This window comes from Suillus plorans (assembly GCF_016647745.1).
Source record: "Suillus plorans strain S12 chromosome Unknown HD556scaffold_139, whole genome shotgun sequence".
NCBI classification, from domain to species: domain Eukaryota; kingdom Fungi; phylum Basidiomycota; class Agaricomycetes; order Boletales; family Suillaceae; genus Suillus; species Suillus plorans.
Window position 1 is genome coordinate 20,369 of NW_024537523.1, and position 15,554 is coordinate 35,922.

Below are 15,554 nucleotides of genomic sequence, written 5' to 3' on the forward strand. Positions count from 1 at the left end.
CGTGGGAAAACCTAGGAATGCCGTTTTTGTTGGTGGAACGGAACCTGGAAGGTCTCATAACCGACTATACTTAATTTCCGTGATAGACTAGTGTTAGGTGTTCCACATGCGCCGTCCATAGCCTCGCACTGCGCTGACTGATTCTCTGTTGTGTCCTCTGTGGTATGTGAAGCCAAGCCCTTTGGATACGACCCTTGAGCATGTTCTTAACATCCTGGACACACACATTCCACAAATTCCTGGAGTTCTTGCTGTGTGCCTCATGCAGGCATGAAGATCTAGTCCCATGGTCTATTAATAGGCCACCACTGCCGACAAAGGCTGAAACGAGTGCCCCCCGGACTGGCTGAAGATTCTCATGGGCAAAAGCGACAAATGTCTCGCCTAAAGGACTGAATCAGCCTTGGCTCGTGCAAGGCATGTTGAAAACCACTCCCAAATTATTTTCAGATATGTCGCAGCATATATACCATTTTGAGCCAAGACAAGCAAAGTGGTCATGGTTGAGCGGTGAAGATGGGTTGTCGCGTCGAAGTTTGTGAGATCTCGAGTTTGATTACTGCCATTTGCTTTTTTGGATATTTGTATTTTTATTTTTGGATTTCACATTTTCGAGTGTTACGACCGCATGCAGCCGGGAATGCGACGAGAGGATGCCATGAGACCATGGAAGGACTCTGCGGGACGAGGGGCACGACATTGATTTCCGGCCAAAAGTTCCCATGGTCCGATGCCAAACGCGTCCATGATTTTCGAGCGTTTGGGCCGCATCGGGCCGGGATCTCGACCGGAGGACGTCGCGAGACCACGGACGGAAAGACAAGGACGAGCGGCAGGGCTTTGGACCGGGACGAAAAGCGACCCCCCCGCGACCCCCCCACGGACCCGAAACGGAGGGGACGACTGCGGGCCCCCACCCGGGGAGGAAACTGCACCCCCAAAGATGTGCGCTGCCCATCTCAATGCCCTGGAATGCCTGTTGCACCATATTGGATGGAATACTTCAACACCAAGTAATGAATATTATGCACTGTTACCATCTGTAATGAAAGTTGCACTCAGGTGCAGTTGGGATCTGACAGGAAACAATTGCCTTTTGTTATCAAAGCTGATCACTCTTGCTTCCCATATAAATATGACTATATATGTGATACATAATCGAACAGAATTATGCACATGCTTGTGATTGCGTACTATAAAATGTTATACATGACTATTTTCCTGGGTTCCCTGATGGTAAATACAAATACAAATACTCTACAAAAAGCTTATGAAGGAGAACGTGTCGTATGACCATATACCCGTCACGTAGTGAAGAATACATGCTCGGAGCTAGTTGCGTTGTCGATCTATTCGAGACGGTGAGGATGTAAAAATGAGATATGAGAATTTAGTCGCACCGAATCCCGCAACAGGCCAAGAATCAAGGCTAGACCTTCGAGATTATGTCCCAGAGAGTATTCAGGAGAAGATCGGACTAGCCTAGTACCATCTTCACGCCTTTCGTACACGAAGAATATCCATTCTTCTCCGCTAGTGACAACACCCCTGACGGTAAACAAGCTATCAAAAAGTTAGACTACTTCGCATAACGTAGAACGATAGAGAGCTGACCCCTGCAGTTGACAATACGAAGCCGCAGCAATTGCAGCCTGAGGTAGAGCAAACCGAGCGTTATCGCGCTTGGCTTCGAAGATGTTGGACGTCATTGGTCCCTCGATGTACCCAGGATTCCCCAGTGCTGTCGTCGGATCGCTCAGGAGGAAATCTAAAAACAATTCAAAGCCACCCTAGCGCGTGACGGAAAATAACCAACTGGTGTACCGAGTCGGGAGTTTAGTCACCAGGAAGTCGACGACGCCACTAAACGAACATTTGCCAGAGTCTCTGTTGAAGGTCGTTCTAGGGAGAGAAAATTCTGGAATTATGTTCACCGTCGTGGCGCCCGCACACATGACCGATACAACTCTCAACAAGAGTATGTTGATCAAGATGCGACATCCAGCTTCCGTCTTTGAAGTTTAAATGAATATACAGTCGATCATGAAAATCAACCACTGTAACGTACCACCGTTGAGACGTGGCCGCGCACTAAATTTATCAGATCTCGTGTAGTACCAATCAGAAGGCACCCTGGTGATTCGGCCAATCCAAGGGTTTCAACTTCTTGCCTCTTGTCGCTGTCTAAAAAAAGTGGACCAGATGATATCTTCAACGAAAGGAGCGTGGTTGGATCCACCCTAGAGAAGGAAGTATGCTAAGAATAGGCTGATCAGCGCTGTAAACAATTCAGCGTCATTCAGCCTTCGTCACCTTAACGTCTTCCAATTTGTCACGCAGTTCTTGGAGTTTATCCATCAGACCATCAGGCAAATCCTGGTCTCCTTCATCAAGGTTGGAACGAAATTCCTCGAGCTTATCAAGCAATTCATTTGTATCTCCTGCAGTTAGGTCTGAAAGCTTTCGTCGTTTGGAAATGTGAGCCATGATGTGCGATACACCGACAGATGCGAGAGACACGGGTTGGGGTTAATTGTGGCTCAAGTGAGGATCAACTTGTTACTTTGATTGTATAAGTGTGCCACGCGACGTGACGGGTGACTCCACTCGAAAAGGCAACTGCGCGTCACGAAGCCACTAGAATGGTTTCTACAGAGAAGTGCCTGAGAGAGACCGGCGTGGATGGGGTGAGGGGCACTTATACAACCGTGCCTCGTTTGCTCCTGCATCATCTGGGAATCTTCATCGTCAACTCTGGCAGGTGCACATCCACCCCATGCGGACCTCGCACTCGAGCACCTGGCTACCGTTAAGAGCCTCAAGACCCGAACATCAACGAGCACGGTCAGAGGTCATTTGTTTAAGATCATGGATCCCATTTCTGAGCAGGCAGACCGATCTGAGGGAGATATTGGGACGGATCAGAGGTCGAATGTCGTTGAGGAGTATATTGAGGTTGCGAAGAAGATGGAGGAATGTATGAAGAGGGATGCTGCAGAGGCAATGAAGAGGGACAAATGATCGAGCCTGCGACAGGACTTAGAGTGCCGCATTAACTCCTAACCGTACTTCAAGAGACCGCTCAAGTCTCCAACAGAGGTTTCGAAACGAGCATCTTCCCCGATACCCTCAAGCGGGAGAGGCTTTCTTGGCAATGTGCCGTAGGCGATACAGCCTGATATCTCTGCGATTGCCGCCCTTCAAGCTTCAGCGTTCTCTTATAGAATATATATCCTATCTAATTGGTGTCATGGGCGCGCCCCCGTAAGCGTCACCCCATCTAACTAGCCTCGATTGACATTCCAATTTCGCGACACTATGGTAGGTTGATTGCAAACAATGGTAAGTGAATCGCAAGAACTACCACTTCAGGGACGTAGAGCGCGGCGCACTTGAGTTAAGAAAGCTTGGCTAAGAACATCTGACAGACGAATGGTATAGGTACATTGCGGTATGATCGACCTTCCTACTTCTACACAAGGGTATAACTGGCATGCAGTGCGCTTGGGCCATCGAGTCGTCCGTCCGATTACCTTCTGCTCACTTTGAGGTATACGTAGTACAAGCGGGTTGAGCTCAAGCGTGCACTTCCGGTGGTGCGACAGAGGAGAAACTGCCCGGAACAATTAAACGAATGCTCGCATACAGTGCGGCATACACGCCAAGGATGGAGCACGTTACCTGAAGTAACCTGGTCCTGTATTGGCATCGACCTTGTAATACGCCAGCCTCTTCAAGACATCTGACATCATCGGTCGCTGTTTTGGGTCGTCATTCATGAGCTCTTGAGCTATTTCAAGTAGCGCGTTGCGATCCCTGGATGGACTACACAGGGAACACAGCTCCTCCAATGTCTTTCCACAGGACCACAAGTCCGCGCGGATCGCGCTGTAGAGGCCTTGACCAGCCGCGACTTCGGGCGCAAGATATCCGCTGGTGCCAACAATCCCGCGGAACATTGTTTCAGTGCCTTTGATGCGAACGGATCTGTTGAAGTCGATGATAGACAGGCGGCCGCCGTCGGTGGGAACGAGGATATTTGGAGGCTTCAGATCCAGATGCGCCACGCCATGCTGATGCATGAAGTCAACAGCTTCGAATAGCTGCTTGGCCACAGGCCATAGGTGCGCGCCGGGGTTGGATAGACTGGTAAGGTGGCTGCCAGCCGTAGGCATTGATACGACGTTACCCCCTTGCACCGGCCAGATTTGAACTGGCGAGATGGTGTAGTTTAAGGGAGATTCAATCCCCGTGAGGTATCGCAAAATCTCGATCTCTTTTTGCCCCTCTTTCACAAATTTGAGATATCCTTGTTGAGAATCATCCTCGATATATGACACCAAGGCGAGGAACGGATGCTGTAAAATGTCTTGTTAGTGTTACTATATTGTTGATTGCGGTAGTACACACCCCAAACACAATGAACGAGATCTGGTAATCCATCTTTTTCAAAATACCTTGAATGTCATCAGCATCAAAGACGCCGAGATCATCCTGAGCGCCACTGGCTTCACGATTTTCTTCAGGGATGGAGGCCAATGTCGTTCTTGGTGTTTTGTTGTGCTGAGCCTGTGACGTAAGAGAAATCACCTTAGACGCGGCAACTTTGATGTTCCCAAGGCGTTTCTTGTTCTTTGGATCAAGTTTGCCCGCTAAATCGTCGAGCTCCTGCGCGAGGTTGTACATCTCACGAAGGAATGCGACTGCCTCATTGGCCTTTGTAAGGTCAAAATCTTTCTGGGCAATGAATACCTGGCCTCCATGTAAGAAACAAAAAGCAACGACAAACAGAGCGACAGACCCTTCTATCTGCACCAGGCTGGGTAATGATATATCTTTCGGCAGTCAAATTTGCACGGAGATAAATTGCCACAAGGAAGAATTTCTCTCCGTCTGGCATGAAACATTGTCCTACGCGTGCAAGAGCGATGCCTTGAATTAGCATGCGGAGTCGATCGGACTCGTTTTTCTGTGAAACCACTTCACAGATCATGAAGGGACAAAGAAACGAAGTAGACGAAACCATGCAATCGCTGGTTGGGCAGAATTTGCACCAGACGTTGGGATTATCCCGAGTATTCAGGAAGATGGGAAATTCCCAAGGCATCTGCCTGAGAAATTCATGATGGTCAGTTGGACTGTAACAACGAATTGATTTCACTTACTCTTTGTATTTAAAATGTTCACTACGATGGGAAAAGAAAGGCGGCGATATGAAATGTACAGTAAAATTGCTAGCCTTCTGGGAGGAGGAGGAGTCGTTCACCAGAAGACGGCAGTCTTGGTGATAAGAACGGAGGATGCTGAAGAAAGCTGCGAATTCCCGGGTATCCTTCACATCGCCAGGGCTCTCCTCGGTGGGCGTGAATAGAGTGGCTCTAAATACGTCGTCAAAGAGTGCCCGGTAACTGGAGGCATTTTCTAAGTCCCTCATCGCATCCGGGAGGGGGATGGATCTATTGTGTGCGATTGGGGTAGTTGACGGGGTTGAGCCTGATGACAGTCTCGGAGAGTCCCCATCGTATAACGGGTCGTTTTGTAATGCAGCGTATATGCGCACTCGACCTAGTCGAGCCTCTATCTCAGTGATTGAATCTGGTCGTTCTTGGCTATGAGTCAGCCAGGTGCCACCGTCCAAGTTATGTTCAATGTCTTGCTTGGTCCATGATTGCAGCTTTGTTACAGTGACTTGCAAGTGACGAAAAAGCTCTTCGTCTTTCTCAAGCACATCTTCAATGGCTTTATCTATCTCCTCTGAAGCAGAGTATGAGAATGTCAATTATCAATAGATACAGCAGTGGCGCACCTTCAGGTCGTGGAGGCTTGACCACCAAAAAAATATGATCGTCGTTTAGTTCTGATCCCAGTACTTTCAAACGTCTATCCGGTAACACTTCTGTCCAATTTTGCTCATCCAGACATTGTTTGATCATGTCGGCCTTGTCCACGGAATCCTCGTCGGGAACTAATACAGGGTTCTTGAGTTTGTAGAACTTGCATCGCTTATACGAGATCCTCTTCAGGACTGGATGGGTTTCGTCATAGTGTGACTTGAGATATTCGAAGATATGTATGATTTTACTCTTTGCAGATACTGAAATGAGGTAATGTTCATTCCCCAGCACGGCATAGAAATCAACCATGGCCGACTCGACCCTACGTGACGTTAGTTGAATGCCTAGACTCATCAAGTGCAAGTACGAACATTTGCGGGTTCTAGCAACGACCAGAATGCGCGCGTGGCGGGTAATGAAAGACAAGGGAGCTTCAAGTTGAACGGCAAGAATGCAGTTCGAGCTTCAAAGGGGCTCAAACAATGGCTTACTAAGCGAGTGGCGCTGAAATACTACCGTGTTGTCAATAGTATGGGCATCAGTAGTGGTGCCGAAGTTCGGTTCGGTCGGGTTCATTGCCCTATATCTGCGAACCCCGAACTCGACCATTGGTCAGGTTCAGGCCAGATGGCTGAACCTAGGACTGGACCCCTTCGAACGCGTTCGCAAGAGTTCGGTTCGGGTTCAGGACGCGTTCGAACCCTCGAACCGTTGCTTCAATTTGCAAAAAAAAACAATGTGTACAGTGTCAATAGCTACTAGGACCCTTCCTTCACAATGCGGTTATCATACGGAGCGACAAACTCAGCCTGGGCTGTCGCAGAGATATGCCCTTGACGGTATGCACTCTTGAGCAATTGAAGAGCCTCGAATGTTGTTGGTTGCAAGCTGCCGCGACGTGCGGTCCCAGTAATGCCGCCGCTTGAAAACGCTCGCTCGGACGCAACAGCCGAGCCCTGAATGGCCAGGTAGTCCTTCGCGATGCGGGAGACAGTCGGGTATTGCACAGAATGGTGCTTGAAAGTTTGTTAGTATGCAAGCAACACGAATAAAACAATGAGACATACCCCCCACCAGGCCACTACATTGTCAACATCCTCAAGCGGTGCGTCCAGATAGTCCCCGAGTTCTTGACGAGGCCTTCGCGTGGCTGTATCATTCACGATACGTGATTTCACAGAGTTGCGCATCCAGTTATGGCCATACAAGCCTTGGCGAGCAAGTGAGGGAGGTGCAGTAACAGACGGCCCTACAGGAGTCTGCGAGGAAGTACTAGTGTTATCATACATATTGAACTATGTAATATTAGTATACAATTGACATAAAAGAGTGATGAGCGACATACGACTCTCTCGAGGCATTGCATGCCTTTGTTGAAAAAATGAGGGGCCCATTTGTCACGTGCATATGCGACCTTGTAGTTGGGGTCGAGCGCTACACCAAAAGGTAAATGTCAATCGAACATATTAAAATAAATATGATACATACCTAGGCAAATGAAATATGCGTCCGTGTCATCAGTCTTACCATACCACTTGCGGAGATTGATGACACCAGCTTCAATAGCTGTTGAGAAGCGGTTGAATTTTGACGCGCCTGCCATATTTTGCAGTGTCTCTTGAAGACATTCGAGCACTGGGATAGTCCGCCATACGGTTGGTTCACGTGTCGCTGAGAAACTCTGTTGAGCGTCTGCGGGCTCCTGGAGGACTTCACGCATCAGCTCCAACTTGGTCCATTCAGGTGCTGAAAGTCTGAAATCCGCGTATAACTTGCCCTTCAAATTTGGGACCTCGTCACTCTCGTCAGCGAGCTGGATGAATCTGTTTATTCCCTGACAAATCAAGTGAGCAATGTATTCATGTAGTCATTAGTATAGTAGAGCACTTACTTTGCGCAATTGAAAAATACGCTGCAGCATGTTGAAAAGCGATGCCCAGCGTGTGCGAATCCATTTTGAGAGTTCTAAGGTGGGCTCATTCACTTCCGCGCAACACTTCTGAAGGAAGGCGCGCGCTTGAGGGGACTTCCGAACCTAAACAGTGTCATGTCAGTATACAACGACAGTTAGATGAGTACTTGAGTACTTACTTGTGCGACGAATGCGAGTGCCTTGCCGATGGTGTCACCAATGTCGAATTCGACACTTTCGTCATCATCGTCGTCATCGTCCTCAGCCTGACCTGCCTTCTTGTGCAAGGCGCTTGCAGGCGTAGGAGCCACTTCTTCGACGAAGTGTTTTGCTGCTAGATGCAGCGCGTGCTCCATACAACTGAGTGCTGATCAGTAATCTTGACTTAAGTATTTAATAGACACACTTACCGTACTCGGTGCTCAATTGGTTTCCACTTCTCGCCAGAAGGGTCGATAGAGCCAGCAACCATCTCGATGGCAGTATCATTGTTAGTAGCGTTATCTGCGGTGAACCACCCAAGCTTGGTGCGGAGATCATATTTATCTATATTCTCAATCAAAATCTTGCCAATGTTTGCACCGCTATGATTGCCGTGAATGGGTGTGAATGCGAGCTGCTCCACCTTGAGTTCCCACTCTTGAGGCTTGTCGGGTGGGGAATCTATATAGTGCGCTGTTAAGCCGCATCAGTTGTCATCCATATTCGTTCAGGCACCCGATGCGATGGTACGCTAGCCAGACTTTCATTTCTTCTGTCACATTGTAGGGACCCTCACCGGTGCACCCTTCAGTGAGGAGCCAATCCGAACAGAACGCAAACTTATTTGGTAGAGTGAAACAAGTCGCTGTTACCGATTTGATACCTATCCCCGCCTAGCACGTAGTAATTTTCTCCAGGCACTCTTTGCCTCGGAAGGATTCCCGCTGGCTTCCTTGTGATAACAAAGGGCTAACAGTACTGAAATGTCAGACAAGTAACAAACCTGTGCACGTTTTTCAATAGATAGATAATCAAACTCATCGGAGCGTTGGCCTAGAACGATCAATGATAGACACAATTCATTGCGATAAGTAGTAACGTGTCGATAATACAACATGGCGCGAATTCATTTCTCTTTCATTTTATTCTGTCACCTTCAGAAGCTTACAGCTTGCTAGAAGAAAGACCCTCCGTGAACCTCTTTTCAGCCTCCTCGAAGTTGATAACGCTCCAGATGGCATTCAGATACTATAGATGTGATCAATGAAGTGCCTCTCGCTCCAAACGAATAATGATGACTCACATCAACCTTAACGTTGAGATACTGGAGGTAGAAAGCATGCTCCCAGATATCAACCCCAATGATAGGGATGTGCGTCAGAAGCGGGTCCTGGTTTGCAGTCGTGGTGACCTCGAGGCGCTTGGTGGTGGGGTTCAAACCCTAAGTGTGAAGCGCCATGAGCGCTACATCATTCGTGTGTGGAAATAAGAAACTTACGAGCCAGCCCCATCCGGAACCTTGAATACCAGCGGTGGTGGCATTGAACTCCTTCTTGAGCGCATCGAGCGACCCGAAGGTCTGCTCGATGGCGTCCTTAAGAGGACCAGCCTTCAAGGAACCACCATTACCCTTGCCCTCACTGGAGGCAGGCGCTAGGTTCTTCCAGAACAAAGAGTGGTTGATATGACCTAAGTATGTGTAATGGATGACGTGAGATCGCGATCGATGACGAGCGATAAGCCAATTAACGCATCTAGCGCCTGAAGTAAGTATGAAGGCTTACCACCACCGTTGAACTTGAGTGCTGCCTGGAGGGCGATGCGCTCTCTGGGGGTAGAACTTTTTGCGTAGCTAGCCTCAGCAGCAATGAGAGCGTTCACATAGGTTTGATGATGCTTCTTGTGATGAAGCTCCATGATCTGCCTCGAAATGAAAGGCTCGAGAGCATCATAGGAGTATGGGAGATCAGGGAGAGTGTGTGTGGACATGATGGCTTCGATGATACAGAGACAGTGGTGGTGAGCTCAAGAGAGTGGGAATATGATAGGAGACTGATATCATCCATTTATCTCAGTTGTCGTTTGTTTATCAACGCCGCATACGTGTTACTAGCCCACGTCATACGATTATAACTCTGACATCAGATACATCATAAATGCAGTGATACACGCAAAATGTAGGCTAAAATATATTTTCCCATACTTGTACATACAACATTTAGCCACTTTCTGTCAATAATCGGAAAGCGGGAGGACTTTTCCTACATGCCGGAGTTAATCAGCGCTGGTAAAACATTGCAGAGGTCAGACACACCAATATTTGCATACGGACTTCTCTTGTGGCGCCCGAGCAGTTCGATATCACCACTGTCAAAGAACGAATAACTAGCTAAGAATATAAGTATTAGTAAGCCTACCAAAAGCTGCGCATAATCAAATGACTCACGCATAGTATCCCCATAGTCGCTGCCCGATTCGTCTGACCCGTAATCGTGGCCGTTGATTGGCCGACCAGTCTTAGAGTCACGGAGGATGCCAGAGTGATCAACAAATGGCGCTGGGCGTTCATTTGCAGAGCGATGGAGCTGGATTAAGATCCTCTGAACTTCTAACAGATATCCCTGGAGGGTATCCAGGAATCGGCGCGTCTGTAGATGCTTCGATGAAGCGACGCTGTAAGAATTCGTCAGTCTCAATGACACGCCGATGGATAATGAGAATTGTGGCGTACACACTAATCCCATTCTCTTTGATAATATATCCAATGCCATACCCATCAGCCGCAACGGGCCCGAATCCGAACAAGCGCAATGCAGGGTTTCCACAGTTTGAAGTGGACAGAATGGACGTACTTAGTAGACCCCAGCCCGGGTCAGCGAAGATTGATGGAAGGATATTCTTTTGAATGTTTCCGTTCGGGATCGGGTCATCAGGAGAAGGGTCAAGGTTTCCTGTCGCCTGGCGCTGATGCAAGCAGTATAATGCATACAAGTGTCTGCAAGAAGCCATCAATACTGAAATGGGGGTACGGCTGACAGGAGAACCGACCGGTCTTGGCCCAAGCCCTGGCTGCACTCCTTCGTAAGTTGTACATGTCGATCACATGCCTTGCGCAATTTACGGATCTTCTCATCAGGCAAACACTCCGAGAAAAATATCTAAATAGATGAATGGAAACCAGTAAGAAAGAAGAACCCAATGCTTGTATAGGTGCTTACCTTCGTGAAGTCCACGCTCTCTGGTTGCACTGTCCGGATAGCTTCAGTCCTCCCGTGAAGGAAGGCTTTCGTCATTGCAGGTTCATAAGTACACTCCGTTCTCCCTATCACAATGTCAGTATTAAGGTTACAACCTATCTGGAGCGCATCCTGACCATAAAGCCCGAAGTATGCCGCCTGGAAAGCCATCTGCACAAACGCATCGGGGCTGAAACCATGACTCGTAATAAAATTCTTTCCATAGCCCTTAAACTCGAGCGCCTGACAATCATTCTGACATATGAGGTCACTCAGCCGTGTCTCAGCATACCGGATGCCAACTCGAATTGAGGGAGTCAGTGTCCACATGAGTTTAGAAGGTGAGGTATCATATGAGAAACTTTGAGAGGATGCTGGCGATTTGCCGCCGGCTATCGACTTGGGAGGCCTATAGGACTTAGCGTGCGGAGAAAGGGATGCGTGGAATAGAGTGGGTGCGGAGGGATTGATTGAACGCGCAAGCAGCATGAGGCCTTCAGTGAAGACATCTGCAGCAAACCTGATCGCAACATGAGCATATAGTAGTAATAAAATAGTCTGAGGCGACTAAGAGGTACCTTAAAACCGTGTGGCCGTCAACGCCAGTATGTTCAAAGTTGATGCCGGCGGCACCATCCGCACACACAATGATTTGCAGCTTAAATCAAATAACGAATCAGATCAATTACCGATAAGCATCGTGAACGCCGACTCACTTTGTCATACCACCGGTTAGTACACGTGCCAACCTGCACACCTTCCCGCAGGTCATAAGTTCCGCAAAGGAAATTACTGCATAGGGCAGCGAGGTCTTCTCCCTTTTCGCCGGTTTGAGCGAGCGCGCCGATGCCATCGCGACCTGGGGCTGCATCATCCAAGCAGACCACAAACAAAGCATCATCGACCAGACGCAGGCAAGCTGCATTGGTCTTATCCTGCACGAGTTCATGTCGAAGGGAAGACCAAGTTTTCCGATTCTCGGTAGTGAGAACACCAATAGCCGTACGAGCAACCTTGATGAGCCACAGTCAGAGGAAATAGATAAGTGTTGTTCAATGAGTCCTGACCTCAGTGATTGGAGTCTTGTCAGCGTCCTTGCAGATGGCTTGGAGGTTGCGAAGAACCTCACGTTCGGTCAACAGAGGTCGGTTATCCTCGTCAAGGGCGTCAAACCAATCTAGTGAGATATTAGTGGCTAAATACATGGGCTAGCATGTCCAACTAACAGAACTGTCCCCTCCGCAAAACCACTATATGACGAGCTGCATTGTTCACGAGCATCTTGCAGCCACGCTGGCCGAACGGACAGATTTGGTTTGAGTTCAGGTATGATTTTGCGAGACATACCTCTGTTGGTATACGAGCAGTCCCGAACAATCTACTGTACTGATCCATATCTAGTGCGCAACCACGTACGACATCGGGGTCAAGTTGACCTTGGCGGAGATCATGAATAAAGCCTAATGACGATATGATAAGAGCCGTAGCGCGGGGTAGCTGAGAGCCCCGATCCGGAGTAGGATCATTCCTGCGGGCGGTGGATTTAAGGAGGGTTTTAGAAGTCAAATGAAAATCACATGAAACGCACTCGAGGACAAAAAACGGGTTGAGAGCAAGTACTACAGGATCGCTGTGCGAGAGATAACTTTCATACCTACCCACCATAAGGATGAAATACCTATGATTAGAAGAAGTACCTAAAGGTAAGATAAGAGAAACTCACCAGAAGTCCTCGATATAACTGCGAGCAACGAAAGGGTTGCAAGACGAGATCCGGAAAGTCATGATGCAGCAGTTCGAATAGCGATGGACAAAACTCACCTTGCTTTCTCTTGAGCCCACTCATTCAATCTCCCCTGTAGAGCGGGACCTTCGCCATCTAAGAAAGTTCGAACAGCATGTTGAGTGGCAGCATGTTCCTTGTCGTCCTGGAGACCTCGAAGAGCGGTCAAGTAGCGCTTGCAAGTGTCATCGAGAGATGGAACTGGGAGCTTCGGCAGGGTATGCTGGTTCGCAAAGGTGCGTCCAGGAGGGGGAGTAGTTGTGCGGAAGGTTGGAGTTGGAGTTGCCATCATATTGGCAGTGGCCACGCAGAGAGAAGGAGAGTAGGCACCGCGCTAATTAGTCATTTGACAATTTGTAGTTTCTGGAGTGAACAATATGACAGATTAGGCTTTGATTCTGATTCCTGAAAGCGCGGAGCTACATAGCTGGAACACCCTGGTGACCCATGATCAACATGAGCTAAGCGTTACTGTCACTGATTTTCTTGGCTAAGGATCTACTCGGCCGGGACTTACAGCGGCCATTCTGATTCAACTCAACCTATCTGTCTCGCGTGTGCGCTCAAACTCCATCTCATACATATACGGGTACCTTAGCGCTTGGGCGATTCAGACACATACCCAAATCACGGCAAGGTACCGGGTTTTCAACAAGCCGGATACGGATCATTCTGAGCCGTCCTCAAGATGCCGCGGCAAAATCACCTCGAGTATGTGTGGCAACAAGTGGCCCAATCTGTGAGCACAAACTAATTTGGACTACTCTGCTGTCAAACCGAGGTGCTGCTCGCACTCATGCAGTCGCCCACATACTTGTTTGACCATGTCATCGCTCACATTTGCCACTGAGAATCTGATCCAACGCTCCCAATCCATCTTCGACTGACCAAGTGACTCGAGTTCAGATTCGACGCTGTCATCGCAGAAGAACTGTATGGGAAGGGCTAAAACGCCGAGTTCTTCTGCAAGTCGCTGGCATAGTGTGATTGCAGGGATCCCAACAAAAGGGTGCCTTACAAAGGCGAAATAACCACCCTGCGATCCGATCGTCCAACCGGGAGGGAGATGTGTGCGGAAAATATTGTGGCGTATTTTAAGCGATCGAGCACTGGCTTGTATTGACTGACGCAATATAGGTAGCAAGCCTGGAGAAGCAAGAGCTAATTGTGGAGGGCGTGGTGCACATATTTGTAGGCAGTCGAGCGTGGTGGTGACATGTTTCAAGAGGTCGGGTGACGCTGCAATCAAACCCAGCCGATGTCCAGGGAAGCAGTAAGACTTGGAAAAGGAGAAGAGATGGATAACGTTGAATCTCCATGACCAAGAGGACTTCGACACCTCTGTCTGAAATGGAGAGAAAAGGGTGTGCGGGGGCATAATGTCCACAAAATCCCGGTAAGTCTCATCGAGGACAAGAGCAATCTTGTGTTTATGTGCGAGCTCGGCGAACTTTGAAAGCAAGTCTGGAGAATAAGTTGCACCTGTCTGTACGGTGGTTATGAGTTAACGCACGTCAACCAGCAACTTGAAGGGACGAACTGGGTTATTTGGAGTCACAAGCGCAATTGCTTTTGTCCGCGGGTTGATTAACTTCTCGCAGTCGCTCGCTGAAGGAAGGAAGCCCTCATTAGCGCGAGTATATAGTGGAACTGTTTTGATGCCGAGAAGATTCAAGCTCATTCTGGGCAAGTAATCAGGCAAATGAGAGCAGACTCGGTGAGTAAACTACCATACTGGTGGTTGAAATACCTACTCGACGTCTTTTGAGCGGGACCACAAAGGAGAGGTGACAAACGTACCATGGAACTGGCAGAATAATCTCATCTCCTGGATCAGCAAGACACATCACAGTCGCAACAAATGCCATATTGCACCCAGCCGTGATAGCAATGTCGTCTTGGGTGACATCTATATCTGGTCCGTATACTGTCTTCATCTCCTCCGCAAAGGCAGAACGAAGGGTATGTTCTCCGAGAACATGGCAGTATCCTGATGATCCCGGAGAAGACGATGAGTGTGATAGAGCGTCGAGAAGAGCCTTAGATGGAGGAGTTCCTGGAACACCTTGCGACATGTCGAGCAAGGGCCGTGTTTTTGTCGGCTTATACCCTACTCCCCATGATTTTGCGTGCGGGATACTGCGGCATGTCTTCAGTCAGATAAGTTTTTATGTGAAGGCTCTTGATGCAAGTACACACGGAGGTGATATTGTGCTCAAAACTCCACGTGACAACCGGAAGGACAACGAGGACGACATTAGCAACGATTTATCGTATGGTGGAATTCCAACAAGTACTGTCCCCAATTTTTGGTGGGATTCGAGATGTAGTGGTCAGTCAAGGCGAGCATGGGAAGAACGGTAATATTAAACTTACCACCCTCCTTTATGGCGCTCCGTTTCATATTCACCAAGGTCCAACGCACGGTAATCACACAATTTAATGGACGCTAAAATCTTTGTACTCACAGGCCTAGGCTATTTTATTCTATACCCTAGACAATAACCATGCAGGAGACAAGCATCTTTGCCCAGTGCTAGTGTAATTGGAAAGAAACCCGTCGAACAGATTCGTTCGAGTCGTGACTCGTAGACCGTCTGATCCTCGGGCGGTGGAGTTTTGAAACGCTGTTCAACCAAGAGGATACAAGCAGCGATCACAGTCCCCCACCAATACCGTCCACCGTTTCAATGAAGATGTTTGTACGTTTTCATTGTGCGCTCGATCCCTCCGAACTTCTATGATGCGTACGTGGCTTGCGAGAGACTCGCCACGCACCCGCAGTTGAAAATAGAGGAGGATGCTTT

At 48.5% G+C, this 15,554-nt stretch overlaps 6 protein-coding genes across 6 annotated transcripts; 1 reads left to right on the plus strand and 5 right to left on the minus strand.

Moving 5' to 3' along the window:
- Positions 1-1,088: 1,088 nt before the first annotated feature.
- Positions 1,089-2,751, minus strand: HD556DRAFT_1427447 (uncharacterized protein). Its single transcript, XM_041304656.1, has 6 exons — positions 2,314-2,751; positions 2,069-2,257; positions 1,817-2,012; positions 1,615-1,768; positions 1,401-1,563; positions 1,089-1,349 (listed from the first exon to the last, which is right to left on the minus strand). The coding sequence occupies exons 1-6, from the start codon at positions 2,485-2,487 to the stop codon at positions 1,305-1,307; spliced, it is 921 nt and encodes a 306-aa protein (XP_041152022.1). The 5' UTR covers positions 2,488-2,751; the 3' UTR covers positions 1,089-1,304.
- HD556DRAFT_1531981 (uncharacterized protein) lies at positions 2,609-3,021 on the plus strand (the record flags this gene model as incomplete). The annotated part of the gene is made up of 2 exons (XM_041309518.1): positions 2,609-2,715; positions 2,762-3,021. Exons 1-2 carry the CDS (start codon positions 2,643-2,645, stop codon positions 3,019-3,021), a joined length of 333 nt encoding a protein of 110 aa, XP_041152023.1. The 5' UTR covers positions 2,609-2,642.
- Positions 3,022-3,590: 569 nt separating this feature from the next.
- On the minus strand, positions 3,591-6,305 carry HD556DRAFT_1427453 (uncharacterized protein). Its single transcript, XM_041304657.1, has 6 exons — positions 6,206-6,305; positions 5,807-6,156; positions 5,166-5,754; positions 4,802-5,111; positions 4,411-4,752; positions 3,591-4,358 (listed from the first exon to the last, which is right to left on the minus strand). Coding segments are annotated over exons 1-6 (2,274 nt in total). The 5' UTR covers positions 6,208-6,305; the 3' UTR covers positions 3,591-3,677.
- A 2,587-nt stretch (positions 6,306-8,892) lies between these two features.
- Positions 8,893-9,717, minus strand: HD556DRAFT_1251206 (Manganese/iron superoxide dismutase; the record flags this gene model as incomplete). Its single annotated transcript, XM_041298990.1, has 4 exons — positions 8,893-8,976; positions 9,032-9,169; positions 9,227-9,417; positions 9,513-9,717. The coding sequence occupies 4 exons, from the start codon at positions 9,715-9,717 to the stop codon at positions 8,893-8,895; spliced, it is 618 nt and encodes a 205-aa protein (XP_041152025.1).
- A 193-nt stretch (positions 9,718-9,910) lies between these two features.
- On the minus strand, positions 9,911-13,263 carry HD556DRAFT_212135 (acyltransferase ChoActase/COT/CPT). The gene is made up of 14 exons (XM_041309915.1): positions 12,786-13,263; positions 12,688-12,705; positions 12,312-12,618; positions 12,191-12,257; positions 12,032-12,141; positions 11,681-11,977; positions 11,543-11,622; positions 11,102-11,484; positions 10,947-11,050; positions 10,777-10,886; positions 10,460-10,723; positions 10,175-10,401; positions 10,043-10,117; positions 9,911-9,989 (listed from the first exon to the last, which is right to left on the minus strand). The coding sequence occupies exons 1-14, from the start codon at positions 13,037-13,039 to the stop codon at positions 9,961-9,963; spliced, it is 2,325 nt and encodes a 774-aa protein (XP_041152026.1). The 5' UTR covers positions 13,040-13,263; the 3' UTR covers positions 9,911-9,960.
- HD556DRAFT_1427474 (pyridoxal phosphate-dependent transferase) lies at positions 13,260-15,099 on the minus strand. The gene is made up of 5 exons (XM_041304658.1): positions 14,947-15,099; positions 14,548-14,886; positions 14,483-14,497; positions 14,288-14,429; positions 13,260-14,233 (listed from the first exon to the last, which is right to left on the minus strand). Exons 1-5 carry the CDS (start codon positions 15,003-15,005, stop codon positions 13,508-13,510), a joined length of 1,281 nt encoding a protein of 426 aa, XP_041152027.1. The 5' UTR covers positions 15,006-15,099; the 3' UTR covers positions 13,260-13,507.
- Between the last annotated feature and the right edge of the window lie 455 nt (positions 15,100-15,554).